The sequence below is a fragment of the Dendrobium catenatum genome, unplaced genomic scaffold, assembly GCF_001605985.2.
Source record: "Dendrobium catenatum unplaced genomic scaffold, ASM160598v2 fragScaff_scaffold_1713, whole genome shotgun sequence".
Lineage (NCBI taxonomy): Eukaryota > Viridiplantae > Streptophyta > Magnoliopsida > Asparagales > Orchidaceae > Dendrobium > Dendrobium catenatum.
Window position 1 is genome coordinate 307,774 of NW_021320175.1, and position 23,780 is coordinate 331,553.

Sequence of the window (23,780 nt, forward strand, 5' to 3'; positions counted from 1 at the left end):
ACCAGTATCTAAACACCTTCCTCTAACAATCGATTGGCCACTACCATTATGATGACTATCACTATCAACAACCACACTAACAAACATTATCCAAACATAACTTGATCCTCAACTATGATCATGTATACAATGTCACTAATCCATGGTCCTCTAATCAACATTGCCCAATAAACATTATCCTTTATATTCCTTAACAACCACCTCTTCACTACAATAAATTCTTGTCTTACCGGAGGCCAAAATCCATAGGAAAATGCCAAAAATTCGTCGGAAATTAGCATTTCCGGCGGATTTCCGATGGATTTTTTTCTGACGGTAAAATGCGCGTCGGAAAAGTAGCTCCGTCGTAAAATAGGCCATCGGAAATATTTCCGGCGGAATAATTCCACCAGTACAATTTCCGGCAGACTATTTTGCGCCGGAATTTAAAAAATAAAAAAAAGTAAAAAAGAACTATCGGATCAGCCATCCCAGTAAGCCCGAGAAACTCACTCACGGGCTGCACCAGCCCCGCCAAACCGAATTATTTAACTTAATTTAATAAAATAATTAAGTATAAATATTTATTATAGTCCTTTTTTTTCAGAATTCCGTCGGAAATTCTGTTGGAAATATTATGTCGGAAAACCAATCAAAAATTCCGCCGGAAATCCGCCAGAAAATCTGTCAAAAAATGTTTCGTCGGTAATCCGCCGGAAATGCCGCCGGAATTGGTGACGAATTTATTTCCGCCGGAAATAAGCTGTTTTCCTTTAGTGTCTTGCTAATGGTTTTATGACCTCTATCACCTAGAAAGGACACTTCGACCATTGTTACCCTATTATGACCCTCTATCAACTATTAACAAACTATGACACTCGACAATTATCAACAAATTATGGCCTCTCATTCTCCATCACCTAATTGAGATTCCTTGACCTCTATCACATGACTATGGCCTTCTATCTTTCATAATTTGATTATGGTTCTTCAACCTTGCTCATTTGACTATAGACCTATGATCTTTATAATATAAATATGGTCCATCAACCAACATTGCAAAACAATGATGTTTTATCCTTTATCACCAATTTACAATACGCAGGCCTCTATTGTTTGAGGATGGACCTATGATAACTATTACCAAACTATTATCCACCAAAACTTATCGCCTAACTATGGCCACCAAATCAATGTTGCTCAACTACATTCCTCTTACTTTCATTGGCATATCATGGTCCTCTGACCACTTTTGTGAAAGTACAATCCTCTGACTTCTATCGCTTAACTATTTTCTTTCTAACTCGATTAATGTCCTTTGATTTCAATTATTAAACTACAATCCTCTCACCTTCTTTGTCCAATTACTCTTTTAAACCACGATCACCAACCTACAATTGCTAGACCACTATCACTCGTATTACAATCCTTTAACAAACTTGGGCTTGCTACAACCCGCTCACCTTCTTCATCTATTGCTATCTTCCAAAAAAATTAATGTACATCATTATCCATATGAACAATGCATGGGATTGATATAAACTTTGACTCTTGACATTATAATTAGATTTAGGCTGGTTTTCCTAATCTTTATTCTTCTCTTTTAAAAGCTATAATTTAATATATAGTTAAAAACAAATTGAATATATAGTATATGCTTGATTTCTTATTTCATGGAGTATTTTGAACTTCCATTAGAGAAATTTTATAGCTTGTGTATAATATATTGTATTAACAACTCCTAATCATAGAAATTTTAATTATTTGTAGCCAATGACAAATAGTAGTGGAATCATGTTAGTTGGTGAGGGCCCACAGTTTTTTTTTTGCGAGCTTTTCATGCGAAAACTTAGGTGCCACTTACAACTCATTGTAATCTTATGCATGTTCGATTTTTATACAAAATTATAATATTATATATTCTATATCTTTAGCATTGTGAAGGTTGTGACACTCAACAATGATATTACAGAGATACTTTTAATTGAATAATAGAATGTAACATATTACAAATTATCCCCACATTTTATAATAAAACTATTTTTCAATATCAAAGAACACGTAACTAATAGCAATTCCTAGAAGTACGTATTGTATTAGGGTAGTATAATAATTTTTATGTTTTATGCTGATTTTATGATTAAATTGCATGCAAGTAAAATGTCATAATAAAATTTACACTATAAAAAAGAATAAACAAACATCAAATAATGTTGGAGTTTAAGTTATCTTAAATTTTTAAAAATTAAAAAAAAAAGTTAAAATGCAAAAGAAGTACAACTGCTCGAAAATTCTAAATACTTAATCTAATGAGCGCATCTGAAATTAATTTTTGAGAATATAAAAATAATTATTTTTAAACTATGTGATGTTTCCATGACTTTGTAGTACTTATCTTTATTTTTATGAGATAAAAATGAATAAAATCTAATAATTCGTTTTTTACATAAGGAAATAGATTATCTTACAATTTTAAACATATCTTCAATTTTAAATTATAAAACTAAGTTAGAAAATTATTATGTAAGCTTTCTAGTTGCTCCAATTCAATATGTAAAGCAGTAGAAAATAATACATATACGATAATATGCATAGTTTTTTATTGTATCATATATGTTGAACAAATGATGACTTTTCTGGTGGCCACGCACGCAAAAACAGGTTACCTCCCCTCCACCAAATTTTTTCGCTGACGCATTTGAAGAAGAAAATATGAATCCGAATACCATCTCAAATCAAACCTACACAATCCACGTGTTTATCCTATTCGCGCTGAAATTCCGTCCCTCTTCAACATGGCCGCAAGTTTCACCAATTTGCGCTATAAATACCAAGTCTTGGATTCGTCAAGTTATATATATACCATTCTCTTTCTCTCTTGTTGAGCTCATCCGCTAATGGTCACCAAAGAACTGATGGAAAGGGCTACGGTACTGATGCTCACCTGTCACCAGCGCCTGTCCGGTGCTGCACGGCGGCTGAGATCGGTGATGACAGGCCGCAGTCTTGACTCACGGTTCTCATCTGGACGATTCGTTATTCCGTTTGTAGCTGACGGAGTGAAGAGGTTAAGTACTGGATGTAGATTTAGGAAAGGTTTCTCGAGGTATTCAAAGTGGAGAATGGTCGAGGAAGAAGAAGAAGAAGTGGAAGAGGAGGAGGAGGAGGAGGAGGTGGGAGTGTGGAAGAGGACTATTCTGATGGGAGTGAAGTGTCAGCCCCTGGAATTCTCAGGGGCCATCTTATACGACAGTAAAGGGCGGAGGGTTGAGGCGCTGCCGCGGACACCGCTACGCAGTCTGCTTGCGTCTGCAGAAGAATAAGAGAGGGATTTAGTAAAAACATACTTGGCACTGTTCTTTCAGGATGTTAAAATTTTGAAGATATTATATATGTATTTTTTTACGGTGATTTTATACTTGGATTAATATTTATTTTTTTAAGTCACTCGCTATTTAACTGTAGCGATATTAAATTGGAAAAGCCCAATATAAACGAAAATGCGTGCTGTTGGAGAACCATATCTGCATCTTGCTTGCTGCTCCGGCTTGGTCAGAGGACCCTCTTCCTCCCTTATGAATCCCGACACCACGTTCTCTCATGCGACTCTCCCCGCCATGTACTCTTTTCCTTGGTATTCTATCCTTTTCCTCAGCTTGGGCAAACATTGCAGCCTCCTCTTACCGGGAACTCTTACCACTTCGTATCAATCGAACACCCCAAATCCTTTAACTAGAAAAACCTTCTATTAGCCTAAAATCGTTGTTTGGCTAACTTCCTCTTCAGCTACGTACATTCCACCACAACATCCGCCTGTTCAATTCTCTGATTTGGATGTTGAAGATGGCTCAAGGGAATGGGATCTCTGCTTAGTTGTCTAGGCTATTGGAAGAAGTAAGGCAACGGGAAGTAATCGTTAATTCTTCCTTTAAACAAGTGGTTTTCTGTGTTATAATTGTCAAACCCCGAAGAATACAAAAAGGCATGGTCAGGTAGCCCCAAGTATTTCTTTTGTTAACCCATTTATTATGAAAAAATGGACACCGGATTTTCACCCGAAGAGGGAAGAAATTTCTTTGCTTTTTCTCTGGATAAAAATTCTCGATGTTCCTCTTTCTTGCTAGAATCCCAAAGGTATTTCTCAAATCGTAAAGGATAATAATCTCCCGTTATCTCTTCATTCACTTATTGCTGAGAAATCGCATCTTACCTTTGCTCCGGTATGTGCTCAGGTGAACAAAACCACCATTCTTCTAGATAAAATAAATATTTCTCTAGCTAATAAGAAACTCTCGTTGAAGGAATAACATCTTCGTTGTAGTTGTTGTGGTTCACTTGTCCATCCTACAAACCTATTTCCCATGAACACTTCTATTTTTCTATCTTCCTTTGCTCGATTGGATTGTAGTACTAGTTGAGAACTTAGAACAAAACCATTAACAAAACTTCCACCCCACTAAATAACCCCAATCTCGACACATACAACTACTGCATAAAATTAAAGCCATATGTTGACCATGATTTAAAACTCTTTAGAATATGATAGCTCATGAAGACCATCATACCACCCCTCATTCCCAGAAGAGATTCCCAATCTAAATATCTACCTTAGTGAACTATCCCCAACCACTCTACTCTAAAAAATTAGTATATATATATATATATTAATGACAAGTTTGAAACTCATTTATTCCTCCTACAAAATATACAACCAAACTCAGCCAATGGGGCAAGTAAATCCTTCATTGATACAAGGGCCATGAAATTGGGCACTAAATCCCAGAAAACTCAATGTCTTGCCCCGATTTTTCCTCTTGGAATGTGAGGGAATAGAACAAGCTTGACAAACATTGAGCTGCTAAAAAAACTTATATAGTCTTTTATAATGTCTCTAATTTGTATCCTTAAGGAAAAATGAATAACAACCAAAAGGATGATCAATAGATTATTAGCACAAATAAATATTTTGGAATTTGAAGAAGGCTTAAGGGAATGGGATCTCTACATAGTTGGCTATGCTATTGGAAGATGACAACATTATGAAGCTTTGATTTTGAGTGGTGAATAAAAAACAAAATATGGCAACTAGAAGTTATTGTTAATATTCTTCCTTTAAACAAGTGGTTTTCTCAATTCTAATTTTCTAACCCTGAAGAAATCAAAAAAGAATGGTCAGGAAGTCCCTTGTATTTCTTTTATAAGTCATTTCTTGTGAAACAATGGACACTTAATTTTTGCCCAAAGAAGGAAGAAATTTCTTTGCTTTATCTCTAGATAAAAATTCATGATGTCCCTCTTGCTTGCAAGAATCCCAGGGGTATTTCTCAAATAATAAGTCTTAATAGTCTCCCATTATCTATTGATTTTCTTATTGTTAAGAAATCATATCTTACATTTGCTCAAGTATGTGGTCAAGTGATCAAAACCACCATTTTTCTAGATAAAATAAATATTTCACTATCTAATAAGGAACTCTCATCATTGATGGGTTAACATCTTCCTTTTAGTGGACGTGGTTCACTTGTCATTCCTCCAAACCTAATTCTTAAGAACACTCTTCTATTTTTCTTTCTTCCTTTGCTCGACTAGGTTGTGTTACTACCTGAAAACTTAGAACAAAACCCTTGCAAACCTTCCACCCCACTAAATCACTCCATATCTCAGCACATATATAACTACTGCATAAAATTAAAGCCCCTATATTGATTGTGATTCAAAACTCTTTAGAAGTTGATACCTAACAAAGACAATCTTACTCCTCATTCCCAAAAGTAATTCCCAATCTAAATATCTCCCTTAGTGAACTTTCCCCAATCACTCTTCTCTCCAAAATCACAATAATTTTTTTTAATGATTAGTTTGAAACTTATTTAATCCTCCTACTGTAAATACAACCAAACTCCGCCAATGAGGCAAGTAAATCATTCATTGAAACAAGGGGAAAGAAATTGGGTGCTAAATATGAGAAATATCATTTCTTGCCCAAAATTTTCCTCTTGGAATGTCTACCAAATGAACTTATATTGTCCTTTATGTTGTCTCTATTTTGTATCCTTGAGGAAAAAATCAATAACAACCAAGAGGCTAATCAATGGATTATTAGCACCAACAAATATTTTTTCAACATAATAGACTGTAGTAACTTTAGTTTATCCAACTCTGGGAGGATTTAGATTAAATGGGGTGCACCACTCATAGAATTTAATTCTCTCTATGTTAACAATCAAGTCATCCATGGCCAACTCACCTTTGGTAACTCTCGTACTTATTATATTTATGTTATTTATGCCTCTAACTCTAAATAAGAAAAAGTGTCCCTTCTGAATAAGCTTAGGCAGATTGGCAGCATAACGGAGGATTACCCTCATTCTTTATCTATATTAGGTTACTCTAATTGTTTTAGAAGTTCTAATTAGAAAGAAGGTGAAAAACCTATTCTTATGGCTATGTTGGGTTATTCTTTTAAAGTTCACAATTAGCTCTAATACCAATTGAAAGTATGCTAATGCAACTTGATAGTTCTTAAGGCACTCTATTGGGCTGGGGGTTGTGGCGGTCAATTAGTTTTTTGAAAACTTTTGAAAATCTTTGGCACAAGAAAAAATATTGAAATATGCAGAAGCAGTTAAAAGTTTAAATTAAAACCTTAAATAAAAACTCATAAAAAACTAATTTTTAATTTTATTTCTTTCTTTTATACTAATAGAAAACAACTATTAATTTTATTTGTGTTACTTTACTTATTTTCAAAATAAATATGAAAAAAAAAATCACCAAAATCTTCTTTCACACATGTAATCAAAATTAAACTAGAGTGCACTAATGTAAATTATAAGAAAAGCAAACTAAGGTTTATATTAGTTTGATAAGATTGATCTACCTCCACTCCATAAAGGTCCTCGACTTTGAATATTACACTAAATGTGAGTCTCCTTCAGTATATAAATAGGTGAGAAGCCCCTCCCCTTTGACCAGGTGAAGAATTACATTTACAAAGCCTGAAGAATCTCCCTCCACTCGCCTCCTATGCATGAAAAAGATGTCATCCCTCCTTTCAACTTCTTGGCAAAGAAGGGATGTTTGTCACTCCTCTTGCCACCTCAGCCCAAAATAAATGTTTTCCTTTCTTTAGCTCCTTGTTATGGTTGAGATTCCACTCCCTCTTTTGGCCTCTACGAATCAACGAAGATGCTACGACTAGCCTCTTTAGAAAGAAGTTTTTAGCCCTAATGAATTTATTCTCATGAGCTTCGTTCCATGTGCTCCATCAATATATACATAGAGGATTCAAGGTGTAGGCTTTCCAGAGTAACCATGTGACCTCTCTCATACCCCTTGACTCCCTTAGGATGCTCTCGCTCCCTTAACTTCACCACTTATTTCTAACATATGAAACACGTATTTGACAACAAGGTTTTATAAAAAAATATTGATCATATAATATGATTATTAATATCCTCATTTTAATTAAATATTTAAATACTTTTTTATTATTTAACATATCATACAATATAATTTAGATCTTAAAGTACAATTAATAGAAAAAAATTAAATATTTAATTTCACTCCCCCTTGTGTTTGTGTGCATAGTTATCTTGCCAACATACATTTAGTATAGAAATAGGCTCATGATAAATAAAAATAATATACCCATTTAAAAATAAATTCACATATATAGTGAAGCAACATAGTCATGTGCCATGAACTTAAATTTTGCTTATTGTATGCTATACATGAAAGGGTTAGTGACATAAAAAAATGCAATATATAAAGAAAGAATTAGTAAAATCTATTAGGTAATATCTATAATCATTAAAACACAAGGTCATGCTCTCAAATTTTATCAATATTTTCCTTTTATATTATGGTAAACATAGTTGAATTTTTAAATTTATAAATTTTTTTATTTATTGTTATGTTCTTCATAACACTGTCGTTACCAGATCTCAAGTCCTGGATGAGAAAAGTAAAGGGTTGCATTAGATAGTCGACAACCAGCATAAAATTTATCGAATAATCATGACATGAATCCTTTAAAAAAATGTGTTAATACTAGGGCGTCCCTTGGAAGCAATGCATTGTATGGCCTAAATACAGTGAAAAGTGTGCAAGGGCCACTACACAGGTGCTCAGGTGCAGTGTAAAATAGGCAAGGGTTCCCATATCAAGGATGGATGTGGGTAAAGAAGCTAGTCTATGAAACAAATATTAGGATAGGAACATAGAATATAGGCTCCCTTATAAGAAAATTAATGGAATTAATATATATAATGATTCATATGAAGATAAATATTTTGTGCATTCAAGAAATTAAATAGGTTGAAGAGAAAGCTAAGGCGATTAATAGTTTAGGATATAAAATATGGTATTCAGGTAGGAGTCATACTAGAAATGGTGTAGTCGTGATTATAGATAAGAGTTTGAAGGATAATATTATAAAAATTAATAGAATTAGAGATAGAATTATAGCTTTAAAGTTTGTTATTGATGCTAAGATTGTTAATATTATAAGAGCTTATGCTCCTCAAGTAGGTTTCGATATGAGTTCAAAATTAAAATTTTAGAATGACTTAGAAAAATTAATACAAAATATAACTCTTGAAAAAAGTAATTTTATTGGAGGATATTTAAATGGACATGTTGGTAGACAGGCAGATGATTTTAAAAGCATCCATGGTGGCCATGGGCTTGGAATGACAAATGAAGGTGGCAAGACTATATTAGATTTTCCTTTAGCTTATGATTTTTTAATAGCTAATATCTTATTTAAGAAAAGAGATGAGCATCTTATCACTTATAAAAATGGATATAGTAAAACACAAATTGATTATTTTCATATAAGGAAATTAGATTGTTTAGATTGCAAAGATTGTAAAGTTATTCCTAGTGAAAGTTTATGTACCCAAGATTGATTATTAGTTTTGGACTATAACATAAAGGGGTAAAAAATAAAAAATAAAGTAAAATTATTTTCTAGGAATAGATGGGGGAATTTAAAGAATATTAACAAAAGTATTTTTGAGAGTAAGATTTTAGATCTTGAGATTCAATCTGTGCATGAGGATGCCAATATTGTGTGAGAAAAAGTGACTTGTGATATTAAGAATATTGCAAAAGATTTGCTTTGAGTTTTAAAGGGAAAAGCTCCTAATAGTAAAAATAGTTGGTGGTGGAATCAAAATGTAAAAGAAAAGATAAAAAAAATAGGAAGATTTATTATAAAAATTGGTTTAGATATAAAAATTATGATAATTGGGAAAGTTATAAAGAGGCTCGTAAGGAATCTAAGAAAGCTATTTGCAATGCAAAGAGCTTAACTTTTAATAATTTATATAATAGATTAGATACGAAAGAGGGAGAAAGATTTATGTATAAGTTAGACAAACAAAGAGATAAGAGTAGTAAGGATTTAGTTTAGGTGAAGTGTATTAAGGATGAAGATCAAAAAATACTTTTCTTAGAAGATAATATTCAACAAAGGAGGATGGGATATTTTTCTAAACTTTTTAATGAAGAATGTAAAAATATGATTGACTTTAATAACTTTACCACCCTAAATGAAAATAAAGATGTTTATTTTTGTCGACGTATAAGTAAAACTGAAGATAGATAGGCTTTAAAGAAAATGAAGTCTGGAAAAGTTGTTGGACCTGATGATATTCCAACAGAGATATGGAAATGCTTAGGAGATGAAGGAATTACTTGGTTTACTAAACTTTTTAATATTATTTTGAAGACTAAAAAGATGTCAGATCAGTGGTGAATTAGTGTGTTAATTCATTTTTTTTTTTAAGAATAAAGGTGATGCACATGAGTGTGTGAATTATAGAAGAATTAAGTTAATGTGTCATACTTTAAAACTATGGGAGCGAGTTATGGAGTGTAGGTTGCGGCGTGGTACTAATGTTTCTCAAAATCAATTTGGATTAATGCCTGGTAGGTCTAGTATTGAAGCCATACATTTATTAAGATGTTTGATGGAGAAATATAGAGTGAATAAGGAGGATCTACATATGATATTTATTGATTTAGAGAAAGCATATGATAAAGTTCAAAGAGAAATGCTATGGAGAGACATTAAAAATAAAGGAGTTAATAATGCTTATATTCAAATCATTAAAGATGTGTATGCAGGAGCTATTACTTGTGTTCAAACACAAGGTGGTTTGAATAAGTATTTCCCTATTTCAATTGGATTACATCAAGGATCAGCCTTAAGTCCATATCTTTTTACTTTAGTCATGGATGTTCTCACTAGACATTTGCAAGAGGATGTACCTTGGTGTATGATTTTTGTTGATGATATTCTTCTTGTTGATAAGACTAGAGAGGGAGTTGAAAGTAAACTTAAATTATGGAGGTCAACATTAGAGTCTAAAGGTTTTCACTTGAGTGGATCTAAAACTGAATATATGGAGTTTAATTTTAGTATCAATAGACTTAGTGAGGGATTGTGACTTTGGGAGATCAAGTCATTAATAAGAGTACATAATTTAGATATCTTAGATCTATTTTTCAGACTGACGGTGAAATTGATGGCGATATTATCAGCAAAATTCAACTTGGATGGTTGAAGTGGAGGAATGCATTGGGTTTATTGTGAAAACTCCCCCTCAAACTTAAGGGAAAATTCTATAATATGGTGGTGAGACCTGCAATGCTTTATGGTGCCGAATGTTGGCCATTAAAAGAGAAGCATAATACTAAGTTAAGTGTTGCAGAAATGAGGATGCTTAGGGGGATGAATGGCTTCACCCTTAGAGATAGGATACGAAATGAGCAAATACATAAAAAGGTTGGAGTAGCTCTAGTTGAAGATAAGATTAGAGTGAGTCACCTTAGATGGTTTGGTCACATTAAACGGAGGCATTCTGATGACTCGGTTAGGAAAGTTGAGGCATTAGATTTGACTTATGTTAAGAAAGGTAGAGGCAGACCTAAAAAGTCTTGGTTAAAAATATTAGAAATGATCTTTCTTTATTAGATTTAAATGAAAATTTTACTTTCAACTAGACACAATGGAGAAAATGGGTTCATTTAGCTGCCCCCACGTAGTGGGACAAAGGCTTGTTGTTGTTGTTGCACTATTATGTTCTCCCTCTCACTAAGTGTTTTTTTTAATGAAAAATTCTTTGATTTTTATTTTTGTTATTTTAATTTTTAATTTAATTATTTTTTAAGCTAAATAAAAATCAAACTTTTCTTTTTTAAGTTTTAAGCAACATAATATAACACACAATAAACATACATTAAAAATAAAACCTGCAAAGTAAAAAAATATAACTAATGAAAAAGCTAATACATCAAATATTAAACTTACTCCTCCTTTGACATTATCAAAAAATGAGCAAAAAAAAAGACTTTAAGGCTAGGAAAATAAAATGCTAGAGAATAAAGTACAACAAAACATAATTAAGTCATCATAGGTTACTCATTAAAAGGACAATAATCAAGTGAAGGTGGTTGAAAGTAATAGTGTTGTGAAGCAAAATTATCGGTGAAACGTACATGATCATCCTTATGGTGATGTTGTAGTTGCTCCCAATGAGTCATTGACTCCTAAATATGTTTATTTAGATGTAAATTCAACCATTCAAATTGTTTAATCCATTAGATAGGAGGTCAAGGCTAGAATGTAAGGCTCGATGTTGGTACAAGTGTTACATATGCTAGTGCCTCAGGTATTGGTGCTCCCCTTCCTCATTAAAATCAATCTCTTTAGCCATATTTACTTTATGGTGTCATTCTCTAAAGAGGAGATGGAAGGAACTATTAGTGTAGTAGACTAGGAAGTAGTATTCTAGGGTAGGATATATGGGCTATATTTAGCATCTAAGATGTAGACTATGATATATTCTTGGCTAGATTTTTTTTATAGCATGCCATAGGATATGTAGTATTGGTCAAATTTATAATGTTAATGATAATCATCTCCATTACGTTACATTCAGCTATAATCATACATAAATAAGTGACAATAACAACAAAGGTATTATATTTACTCTATTATCAGCTTCAGGAAGAATTGATATTATAAGGATGTGCAAGATGCATGGGAATTTTTTCTAAAGTTCTGACTTAGGGTAGATGTTTGTTAGGGGGTGTATTTTTAATGGTAAGAATGACCATAGGTAACTCATAATCACATATATTACAAACATTATGAGTTTTTATACCAATTGTCGAAATGTGTAATAGTTTATAAAAATCCTAGTAAGCAATCTCTACAAGGCACCTACAAGCATCTGATGATAATAATAATGTGCATTTTGCATTAATTCTTAAACTTATAAGGAATTCAAATAGTATTTCTAAGTGAAATGAAAATGCTAGTGTAAGAACAAATTGAAGTGCAATACTAACAAAAAAATATAATACCTAGTACTATAGAATGCACTAGTTGAGGATCCTAGAGGATGTGATTTTTAGGGCATTATAATGATGATAAGTAACTTCATCTTTCACTTATTGAAATCTACCATCAAAGTGGGGTTTAGAAGAACATCTTGGAAGGAGTTGGAATTTTTTACCAACCATTGGGAATGCTAACGAAAGGAATTTTATAAGGATTATGTGTACTTTAGAATGGAAATTTCTCCCCAATTTAAATAACTTAGCTGATACAAACAACATCATTCAATGTGAATATAAATATTAAATCAACCCCTCTAAATAGTATAAAAAGTTAATCAAATTGTACAGTATGATCAATAATCATATAGAAAGATTTTTAAACATAAAGTAAGATATTCATCTTTTTCATTCAACCCAAGGGGTTATTTATATGAAAGAATTCCTAACTTCTATTTTGTTTGTGGAAAAATTGGGTACATGAAGAAAAAGTGTTTAGAGAAGAATATGGTGGAAAATATTGTTCCAAAGGAAGCTGGAAGATCAACTAAGCAAATGGAGGAAGACAGTTCAAAATTAAAGAATATTTTGGATGTTGAAGCTCCAAGTGTTGCTAAAAAAGGATATGGGCCATAGATACAAGTTAGTTATGGGAGAAAAAGAAATATAAACTATGCTTTCAGGAAGATAAATCCGCAGAACAAGGAAAAAATTGTGAATAATATTTCTGAAGGTGTTTCAAAAAATCTAAAACAAAGCTTGGTTGATGCTAAGATGAACTCAACAGTGGAGGATGTTTCTGTTTAGGTAGAAAAAACTAATCAAAATATGGATTCAAACGAGGGACCAATTCAAAAAGCATTGGAAAATTTAGCTTTAGAGATCACTGAAGCTAACGTTATGTCCATCAAAACATCTAATATTGTTTTTGATAATAAATTCAGTATCTTAGATGGAATGTTATATGAAGGAGAGATTGTATTCTCATAGAAAGTTGATGTTAATAGGGTTGAAGAAGTGAATGGATTAAATAAAGTAGCAGATGTTAATTTCAATGCTAATATGGAGGAAATGAAGGAGGGAATTGATATGAAGGAAGGTGGTTCCTCTAATGTTAAGAGGAAAGGATCTAAATAATTAAAACGGCTGGGTCCTATTAATTTGGCTCCTTGGAGTAGGAGAGCATAAGGTGATAATAAAGATAAGTTGAGGACTTTATCCCCTCTTATTCAATGTCTTCTTCCAAAGCATTTTTAAATTGTAGACGAGCTAGGAAGAAGAAAGCTTCTCTATACTTGAAGGAGGTTGTTAAGGAGTATGGGGTTTTTATTGGAAAATTTAGATTTAGAGATAACTGAAGCCAACGTTATGTCCATCAAAACATCTAATATTGTTTTTGATAATAAATTCAGTATCTTAGATGGAATGTTATATGTAGGAGAGATTGTATTCTCATAAAAAGTTGATGTTAATAGGGATGAAGAAGTAAATGGATTAAATAAAGTAGCAGATGTTAATTTCAATGCTAATATGGAGGAAATGAAGGAGGGAATTGATATGAAGGAAGGTGGTTCCTCTAATGTTAAGAGGAAAGGATCTAAATAATTAAAATGGCTGGGTCCTATTAATTTGGCTCCTAGGAGTAGGAGAGCATAAGGTGATAATAAAGATAAGTTGAGGACTTTATCCCCTCTTATTCAATGACTTCTTCCATAGCATTTTTAAATTGTAGAGGAGCTAGGAAGAAGAAAGCTTCTCTATACTTGAAGGAGGATGTTAAGGAGTAAGGGGTTTTTATTTTGGTTTATTGGAAACCAAAATTTCAAATATTGAAAGAAGGGATGTTGATCAGTTAATTGGTTCAAAGTGGGATTTCTTTCAAGTCTCTTTAGAAGGTTTGTCAGGTGTTATTCTTATGGTGTGGAAATCTAGTATTGCTAACTTTCAAAACTTAGAATCTTCTTCCCAATTTATTATTGGTGATTTGGAGGTTCCTAATAAAGGCAAGTGGAGGATTGCTTCAATTTATGGTAACAAGGACGTTTATAAAAGGAGAAGGCTTTGGGAACGGATAGAATACTATTCCTCTAAGGATTTTCCAATGGTGATAGGAGGGGATTCTAATTGTATTCTTTCCATGGAAGATAATAGGGGAGGGAAAAGATTCATGTTTTCCCTAGGACCAAAGGAAATGAAGACATTTCTAGCTTGTAATGATTTTCATGAAGTTGGGTATGTGGGACCAAGGTTCACTTGGTGTAACAATAAATCAGGTGTGGATCGGATCCTTGAAATACTTGATAGATGCTTCTTAAACTCAGTTGCACTAAATTCTTCAAATCATTTTGTGGTGAGGCACTTGGCTCATGCGGGCTTCAGACCACTGTCTAGTTCTCTTAAATCTCATGCTTCAACAATCAACTAAGAAGGTTTTTAGGATTAAAGATGTTTGGGCTTCCAACAGGACATTGGCTACAGTTGTTAGAGGTGTTTGGTTAAGGAAATGTGATGGTAGCTTAGCCCATATCCTGAATTATAAAATGGAAAAATCACTAAAGGCTTTATTTTATTAGTGTAAAGCAAAACAGAAAAGCTTATTTTTAATGAAGAGTGATTTGTTGAAGCAAATAGAGGATCATCAAATGAAACAAGCAAATGAAGGAGGTCTTTTGGAAGAGGAAGGTTTGTTGTTAAAAGTAAAGGTGGGTGAACTCAACTCAACACTTGCTCGGTTGGATACATGGTGGAGGCAAATGGCTAAGGTGAAGTGGACGTTGGAGGGAGATCGTAATTCAAAGTTTTTTCAAGCTTTTGCTTTGGCAAGAAGGAATTCAAACTACATTGCAAAATTAAAAAATGAGAATGGAGAAATTATGGAGGATCAACATCAAATAGAGGATGTCATGGTTCGGTACTTCAAAGAGAAATGAAAAAATAGAGAATGCATGCTTGAAGATTGGCCTACACCTTGGAAATGTATAGATGATAGTGATATAGAAATGTTGAACAAAGCATTCACTATTGAAGAGATGGAAGATGTGATCAAGAATAGTGGAAATAATATCTCTCCAGGTAATGATGATATTGAAAGTTCGTTCGGGATGTTAAGCCCTATGAACTTAGTCCCAAGCTAACCAAGAGGGGAGGTGAATTGGTATTTAAAAACTTTTTTCACAAAGAAAGAAAATCACAAACCAAATCACACCACAAGAAATTAATGCAGAATTAAAAAGTGCGGAAGCAAAAATAAGAACACAAGATTTATAGTGGTTCGGTCGACTCGACCTACGTCCACTCCTTGGAGGCACCCTCCAAGTATTGCACTACAAAACGTGACTCTCCTTTAGCCCCCACGGTTAGGCGGAGAAGCCTTTACAAGAACCTCCTTTTTGCCACCCTGGAAAGGCAGAGAACCTATCTCCTTTTGCTTCCTCCTGAAGCTGGCAGAGAACCACAACCAAAAGCAAACTCCTAACCTCTACCGACCCTTCCACGGACGAGAAACCCCAGACGAAAGACAAGCAGAGCTGGCCGATATTTATCGTCCTGAAGCAACTCAAGGATTTTGAATGGATCGTCCTGGCCGATCCTGAGATCGTCCAGGACGATATGATCGTGTCAATCATCCTTAATGAATCCCTTGATTTTCTGATCAATTAAGGCATAATTTGGTAATTTCGTCCAGGCCGATATGGGGATCGGCCTGGCTGATAATTTAAAAATACAGTATACCTTAATTATCAAAGGCGGCTACTTCTTTCTATTTTGAGCTTATCTGCCTAGCCGATACACGTATAGTCTAGGCCGATATGTTAATGTTGGCTGCCTTAATTAAGAATCCTTAATTAGACTTTTTGTTTTAAGCTGATCGGCCAGGACGATATAAACTATCGGCCTGGCCGATGTGGGCAAAAACAGAAATTCTAAGTCTCTCAAGTGTGTGTGTGTAGGGTTACTTAGCATCACTCTCTTTGACCATTACAAGTAGACTCAAAAGAGAAAAACAAAAGTACAGACTGACACAACCCTAAACCTACGCAATCTTGTACTGGCTTCTTCTTGATCGTCCGATCTTTGATTCCTAAAAAGTTAGAAGCAACAAGCAGTCCAAGTAGTGTTTGTCAATCATCAAAACACAAGCCATGAAAATAGATTTGCAACAGATATTACTTTTTCTTTCTATAAACCTTATTGGGAGATAATTAAAATTGACTTGTGGAATGCCATCAACGGTTTTTTTGAGTCGTGGATATAGACTCATATTGGAAGGAAACAATTATTGTTCTTATTCCTAAAGTTAGCAAGCCATTGGTCCCTTCAAAATTTAGACCTATAAGCTTGTGTAACACGGTTTATAAATTGGCGGCAATAGTTCTTATGAATAGGATGTCTTCTATCATCCTTAATTGATTTCAGAAGAGCAAGTGACATTCTTGAAAGGAAGATATTTATCAAATCATGTGTTGATAGCTCAAGAGGTTATGCATAAATTCTGACATTCTCAATCATCAAAAGGTTTTGTTTCTTTCAAAATTGACATGGAGCTGGCATATGATTTGATGGGGTGGTCAACCTTGGTGAAAGCTTTGGATTATTTTGGGTTTCCTCCTAACTTTCTAGTATGATTTTGGAATGTATACAAGATTCTAAATTCTCTATTTTAATCAATGTCAATTTGTCAAATTGAATAAATGGTGAAAGTGGCTTCTGACAAGGGTGTCCCTTGTCTCCATTTCTATTTATTCTTTATGCTCAATTGTTATCCAATGCTTTTAGACAAATAGGAGGCACCATTGGAGTTCGGCTGTGTTAAGATGGTCCTAAAATTTCCCACTTGTTGTATGTAGATGATGTGATTATGTTTTTGGAAGCAAACTTGAAGGCAGCAAAGGAGATAAAAGCAATTTTGGAAAACTTCTATGGATGGTTGGGTCTAAGAATAAATATCAACAAATCTTGTATGATAATTGGCAAAATTGTTAGTAGAAGAAGGAAGAAGTCAATTTCTTGGATCACGGGGTTCAAAATAGTTAAGGAGTTGTCATATATTGGAGTAAAGTTAGCAAGGAGAAGGCTAGTAAGAGAAGATTTTCATTTTATTATTGACAAGGCTTTAAGGATAGAAAATATATGGGGAGGAAAATTGATATCCTTAGCTGGTAAGATTTTGTTAACAAAAATAATTTTGTTACCTTACACTATCTTTCATTATACCATTTCTCTGGTGCTTAAGAGTGTGCTTGATGAGGTAGACAAGATATGTAGAAGCTTTATTTGTAACAAATCTAATGGAAGACATGGGATTCACTATGCCAACAGGAATGTCATGTGTTTGTCATTTAAATGGGGAGGTAGAGCTCTTCGCTCTTATTCGATTAAAGTGGGACTGTTGAGAGCCAAGATAGCATGGAAATATGTGAAAGATAAAGGCTCTTTGCTGCACAAAGTTTTCAACCTAAAAAATGGAAACTTGTTGTAGAATGTCATATGTGGAGGACGGGTTCACCTGCTTGGAAGATAAACATGGATGGAGGAAAATCTTTAAGGTTTTTAATTAGATGGAATGTTGCTAATGCAGAGGCTATTGATGTATTCAAAGACACATGGATATTGGATAAAAGCATTAGCAAATGGCCAATTTTTGTTATCTCACATGACAGTAGTAGTTTTTTGGTGGCTAAATTCACTACTAACGGAAGATGGAATGTGAAAGTATCAAGCAAGTTTATGTGAAAAGATCTTATAAATTTAATCTCACAAATGAAGGTTTTCCTGTGGAATGGAAGAAGATAAGATTGAATGGCTTTATAAGAAAGTTTAGAAATCCATTTTTTCTATTATGTTCAAGAGGTTTGTTATGCATACTGCACCGAAGCAGTTCTAGAGGTTGATTAATAATTGTAATTTGAACCCAAGGGTGGAGATTCTATTGTGGAGAATTTTTAACAATGCCCTTCCTACTTATAATTTTCTTGAGTATAGAAGATTGCAAAGGGAAAGCCAATGTCCGAGGAGCTGCAATGAAATGAAAGATGGAGATAATGTTGTTGTTAGGTGTGCAAAGGTGAAGTTCTAAATCTAATTGGCAAGTAGGGGTTTGCAGTATCGGTTTTTGACTCCTTGATGAATTGTTGTAATTGTTTGTCAAGACAAAGTTTTTTCATGGTTAATTTGTATTGTAATGTGGTGTTACATGGAAATCAAGAAACAAGTTAATTCATAATGGGAGTTAATATAGCTCATTGATTATTAGTTCTAATGCAGTGAGTTATTCTTCAATATTTACTCAAGGAGCTGGTAAATTCTCGGGTATATGGGATGTTAATCATTCAACTAGGCTATCCAATTTGCATTGGTATCATCCTCCACCATTTTGAATGAAATTGGAGGGGTGTTTCATGATCATTGGTATCATCCTCTAATTTATATGGGATAAAGGTAAATAAGGATGCGGCTTTACTACCCTCTTATAAAGATGGAATTGGAGGGATGTTTCATGATCACAAAGGTAGATTACTCTTGGCTTTTGGAAAATCATATGTTCATTGGGAGATATCTACAATGGAGTTTTTGGCCACTCAATCAATCAAGGAGGTGATCAAAGATTGGATGTTTAAATACAATGGAATCATAATTGAAGGTGATAATGTAAAGATTATGAAGTTTTTGCAAAATGCTAGACCAAGTGGTGACTCAAGGTAAGAAGATGATTATTTAATCAATGGGTTTAACAATGGGTTTTTTAATTGTATAGATAGAAGGTGCAATAAGTTAGCAGATTTATGTGCTAACTATGGTATTTTGAGTTCTTTTATTTGGGATGAATTTAGTGTGAATAAGGTTCCTACTTCTTTTATGTCTTTGTTAAAGGAGGAATCTAATGTTTTGAGTTTGTAGTTTTTATTCTTTTTTTAGTTTTAATGTAATTTGCTGCATTTTCTTAAAAAAAAAAGGGGGGGAGGGGGGGGGGGGGGGGGGGGGTATTTGTATTGTCATTGATTATATTATGGTTATTTGTATGATCATTGACTACATTGATCATCCAGTATAAAGAAGTTTTCTTACTATACAAAAGTTATTTAAGGATCATACATATCGTATTTAAGATTGTCCCAACAATCATTACTAGGTAATTCTTATAGCATGAAGTGCTTATTCATATAGTACAAACCTAAATAAATAACTTATTATGATCCATTAGGCTAAATGAATAGTTGATGTTGTGAAGACAGATGTGCATAATACAATATGAAGGTAATCGTATAGTATGATATCCATAAAATTTTAAAAGTGTGCATGTGATGATCAAATACAAATGCACAAGTATAGATCCACATAAATAAATAAACTTATAATGAAAAAATGCAAAACATGATACAAACACAAACAAACATATAAACAACAGAACTAAAATTTAAATACTCCAATTTTCTAACAGTTATTTCAATGATGCCAAGTCTAGTCCTGATTGTGTTGAACATATCATAATTGAAGTGTTTAGAGAAGATATATGCCAATTTATTTTTAGTATCTATGTAATAACTTAAGTTTAACCTTGCTATTCTATTAGAGACCAAAAAGATGAGATTTAACATTCCATGGATTTTGTTCAAATAGATTTATAAAGATATATAGATAGAAGATGACTAAAAAATCAAATGGCTCTATAACTATGGATTGGAAATTCACCTCATAATGTACGCAACACCTATATAAACTACCACAAGTTAGGTTAGAACCTCTATGCAATGTGAATAGGATGGGCATTCCGCTTGTAGTGTGTTTACCTAGCTCTAGAGAATAACCTTTCTTTTGAAGTTGAGTACTAAGGAAGTATGGATGAAAACTTCATATTCCATTGAATTGAGCACACTAGAGTTCACTCAGGATGATACTTAAAGGCTTCTTTGGGGCTGAGGTGAGCTCAATTTATACCCTTCACTCACTAGTGAAGCTCAAAGAATTAAAATTATGAATTGAGCTCTTCCAAAATTTATTGTATTAATAAGTTTTATGAGGATTCTAATATTGATAATAGCCTAAGGAAATGGTAAGGTGGAGCAAGTGGCATTGGGTAAGTTATTTTTTATCAGAGCATCTAGATTGTATTTACATGGGTAGGGCTCTTTAATTTTTGGGCCAATAGATGGTTATCCAAGGTCCCATTTATTTGGGATGTGTTTAGGCTAGCTAATTCTTTATTGTGTAGGCTTGATTTTGTTACTATAAACTTAATTGGTCATTTAGAAAATTTGGGCTAGCTTGGGTTAGCTCCATTTAGTTAAACCAAGCTGGCGTAAGCTAGGGCTATCTATGGGAATTTAATTAGGATGTTAAATTATATTGTAAGAGGTTCAGGCCATTACCTAGAAAGTTAATTAGAGTTTAATCAATGCTAATATGTGTATGGGTCAAACTAGTCAACTATTGTGAACCATGGTCCATCATGGTTTCTAATGGGTTTAGGCATATTTGTTTAAGATTTTGGAAGGTTTAGAGACCATATTAATATTTGGAATTGACTGAATAATTGAAATGGCTATTAAGGTCAAATTGAGCTCATAAGGTTAAGTTGGTCAAACAAGGTCCAAAATGGGTTCAATGGTTTTAAAAACTTCTAAAGAGATGTTTGATGAGCATGGTTTATAAACCTAGGGTTTTAACCCAAGAAATGTCATGAATTTAGATTAGTTTGAATGACTCATAAGGTTTTAAGTTTAAATTTGAAATGAAATACCTCCTTGAGCAGTATGGGTTATAAATGAGGTGAACTTGGGTTTCCATAAAGGTTTCAACCATAAAATGACTTTGGGATTGCCCTTCAACCTTTTTAATAAGATTTCAAGATTTCTAAGAAACTTGGGCATAATCTTGGTTGGAAATAGTACTCTTCTCCTCAAGATCCATCTAAGTTAGAATTATGCCAAAGTTAAGATTCCTAAATACTAAGGGTGTTAAGGGAAGGGAGTTTATACCTCAATAAAAAATGAGGTCAACAATAGGCCCAAAAAGGTGTGAACTCACAAAATTGTATCATAAAATTTAGTGATGATTGAGATAATTAATAATATCCAAAAATACTTTTCATGATGATTTAGCATGCTTCATCTTTTAATTGATATAATCAAGTAAGGTGCTAAGCAATAAAAGAATTTAAGATGCCATAAATTCATTGGGAAATAAAATTTATAGGTGATTAATGGACATAAGAAGAAAAATATTGTAAAGGACATACTCCCAAAAATGTTGATTTAAGAATTTGAACAATTTAAAGGGTATTACTCGAAATAGGTTAATTTAAGCAGGCATTAGGAAGTAAGCATGCTTAAGTAGGTAATGGTATTTAAACTAGAAGGGTATCTAACATGTATCATTTGACAATAATAAATCGAGATTATAAAGAAAGTATGCCTAAAAAGGGCTTAAATTCAATGGTATATACTACACAGGTAGTGGAAAAAGTTAGTTGGCAAAAATGGTTAGACAAGGAATATACATGAAAAGAGGTTAACCAGTCAACAAAAGTTCTAGAGAAAGCAAGCTAGGAAATTGCGGCTTATAAGAAAACTAAGATTATAAGAAGGTAATAGGAACTTTTAGTAGGAAAAAAATAATTAGATAAGGAAGGTACATAAATGGTGTTACCTATTCAAACAACAATTTTGAAGAAAATAATTTTAGAAAGCAGTCCTTATAACCAATCATATATAATAAGCAGAAAGTGAGCAAATTTGATGAGCAAAAATTGTTAGACAAGATGGCACAATCTAGTAAACCAAAGTTCTAAGGAAAGGATGTCATTGGGGAAACTAATAGCTATCCTTAAGAATGATCAGGCAACTTTAAGCATGCAATTGATATCAAGCACATTTAGTAGTCCAATCAATATAAGAAATTCAACTATTACAATTCAATTTTCAATGGTAAAAATTCCTATCACTTTGACCCAGCTCATCATGAAAAACTTTAACCATAAAAAAATTTTAAATCTAAAAATCTTGTATTTATTTAAAATTTTATTCTATTGTATAATTATGAATTATGTGTTCTAAGTTATCATTGATTAATAAACAACACAAGATGTTCTCCTTTACTACTCACAAATTGATAAGATCATACTTGATAGACTTTCTCCACCATAAATAGGCCTTCCCATGTCATTTTAAATTTACAACATGGATTTCGATGGGAAAAGTGTTTCCTTATAGATTCATGGTTAAGTCTACTACGTAGAATGTTTTGAGATAAACAATATTATCATACGCTTGAATCAAGAGGCTTTATACAGCTCTAGATTATATTAACCCAAGAAATACTTTAATGCCACAAGTCCTAATTACCATCTAATAAAATCTTTAAATTTTACACTAATGTTTTGTTAAAGGCCTTAAGCAATCCATTCACCCATGGGTAATAGATAGTTTTGCATCTCCAATTAACTTTATGACATCTTAGAGAAATGTTTAATTTTTTGATTTTAAATGAGGAGCCATTATTTGATTTGATTCGACAAGGAATGTCAAATCAATATTGGATATAGTATCTAAGGAACTGTTTAACATAATGAGCTTTATCTTCTCATAATCGAAAAGCTTCAGCCCATTTAGAGATGTAAACATTTTTCTTTAATATGAATCAATGACCTTTAGAAGATGAAAAATTGATCAAACTAATGATATTTGTATCATAACTTTTAAATATCTATGAGTTAATTATAAGATATAAAACATTTGACAGTTGATGCAACACTGCACTATGCACCTAGCATTAATGATAATGACATGCAAAATTCATATAGTTATATATCATCAAAGGCTAGCGATATCCCATTTATTTATTTATTTATTTATTTTTTGAAAAATCCATGGAGGGGCCTATGCGTACACTACAGGAAAATTGCCAATTACCAGTGGCTTTTTTGGTAGTTAATAAAAATTTTCTTGCGGTTTTGAAAACTTTCAATGATTTCCTAGTGATCTGTTAACCACCAGCATAAATTATGTAAGAAACAAATTACGACGGTTAGTTTTCTATAGCTAATGCTCTGGCGGCTTTTCGGCGGCCATCATAGTTGGTAAATTAATATGGTTATAGTGTCGCTGACCGATGGTTAATTATCGACGTCCTACCGACCATCTCAAATGCCAGTTTTGCCAGCAGCCAAGTAGCCAGTTTACCATTAGTAAACTGCCAGTATTTACCAGCAGTTATATTAAAATTCTGGTTGTTAAAATATGTTGTCTCATATTGACATTTTTTACGGCCAAACTACCGGTTAGCCACCAAAAACCTATAGCATTTTCAAAAAAAAATTGATAGCTCCGCCCCCCCCCCCCCCCCCCCCCCCCCCCCCCCCCCCCTTTATTTACACTAATTTCCACAATACCTGCATAGAAATCAAAATATATAACATGTAAACTTTAAGGGAAACATGCCACTTTAATTATCCC

The 23,780-nt window shown here is 33.1% G+C and overlaps 1 protein-coding gene across 1 annotated transcript; it reads left to right on the forward strand.

The window, feature by feature from the left end:
• Window positions 1-2,858: 2,858 nt before the first annotated feature.
• Window positions 2,859-3,395, forward strand: LOC110105800. Its single transcript, XM_020835444.2, has one exon. The coding sequence runs from the start codon at window positions 2,877-2,879 to the stop codon at window positions 3,300-3,302; it is 426 nt and encodes a 141-aa protein (XP_020691103.1). The 5' UTR covers window positions 2,859-2,876; the 3' UTR covers window positions 3,303-3,395.
• Window positions 3,396-23,780: the final 20,385 nt, after the last annotated feature.

Excerpts from the sequence above, each read along its gene's own strand:
- LOC110105800 (XM_020835444.2), top strand. The coding sequence starts at position 2,877 with ATGGTCACCAAAGAACTGATGGAAAGGGCTACGGTACTGATGCTCACC.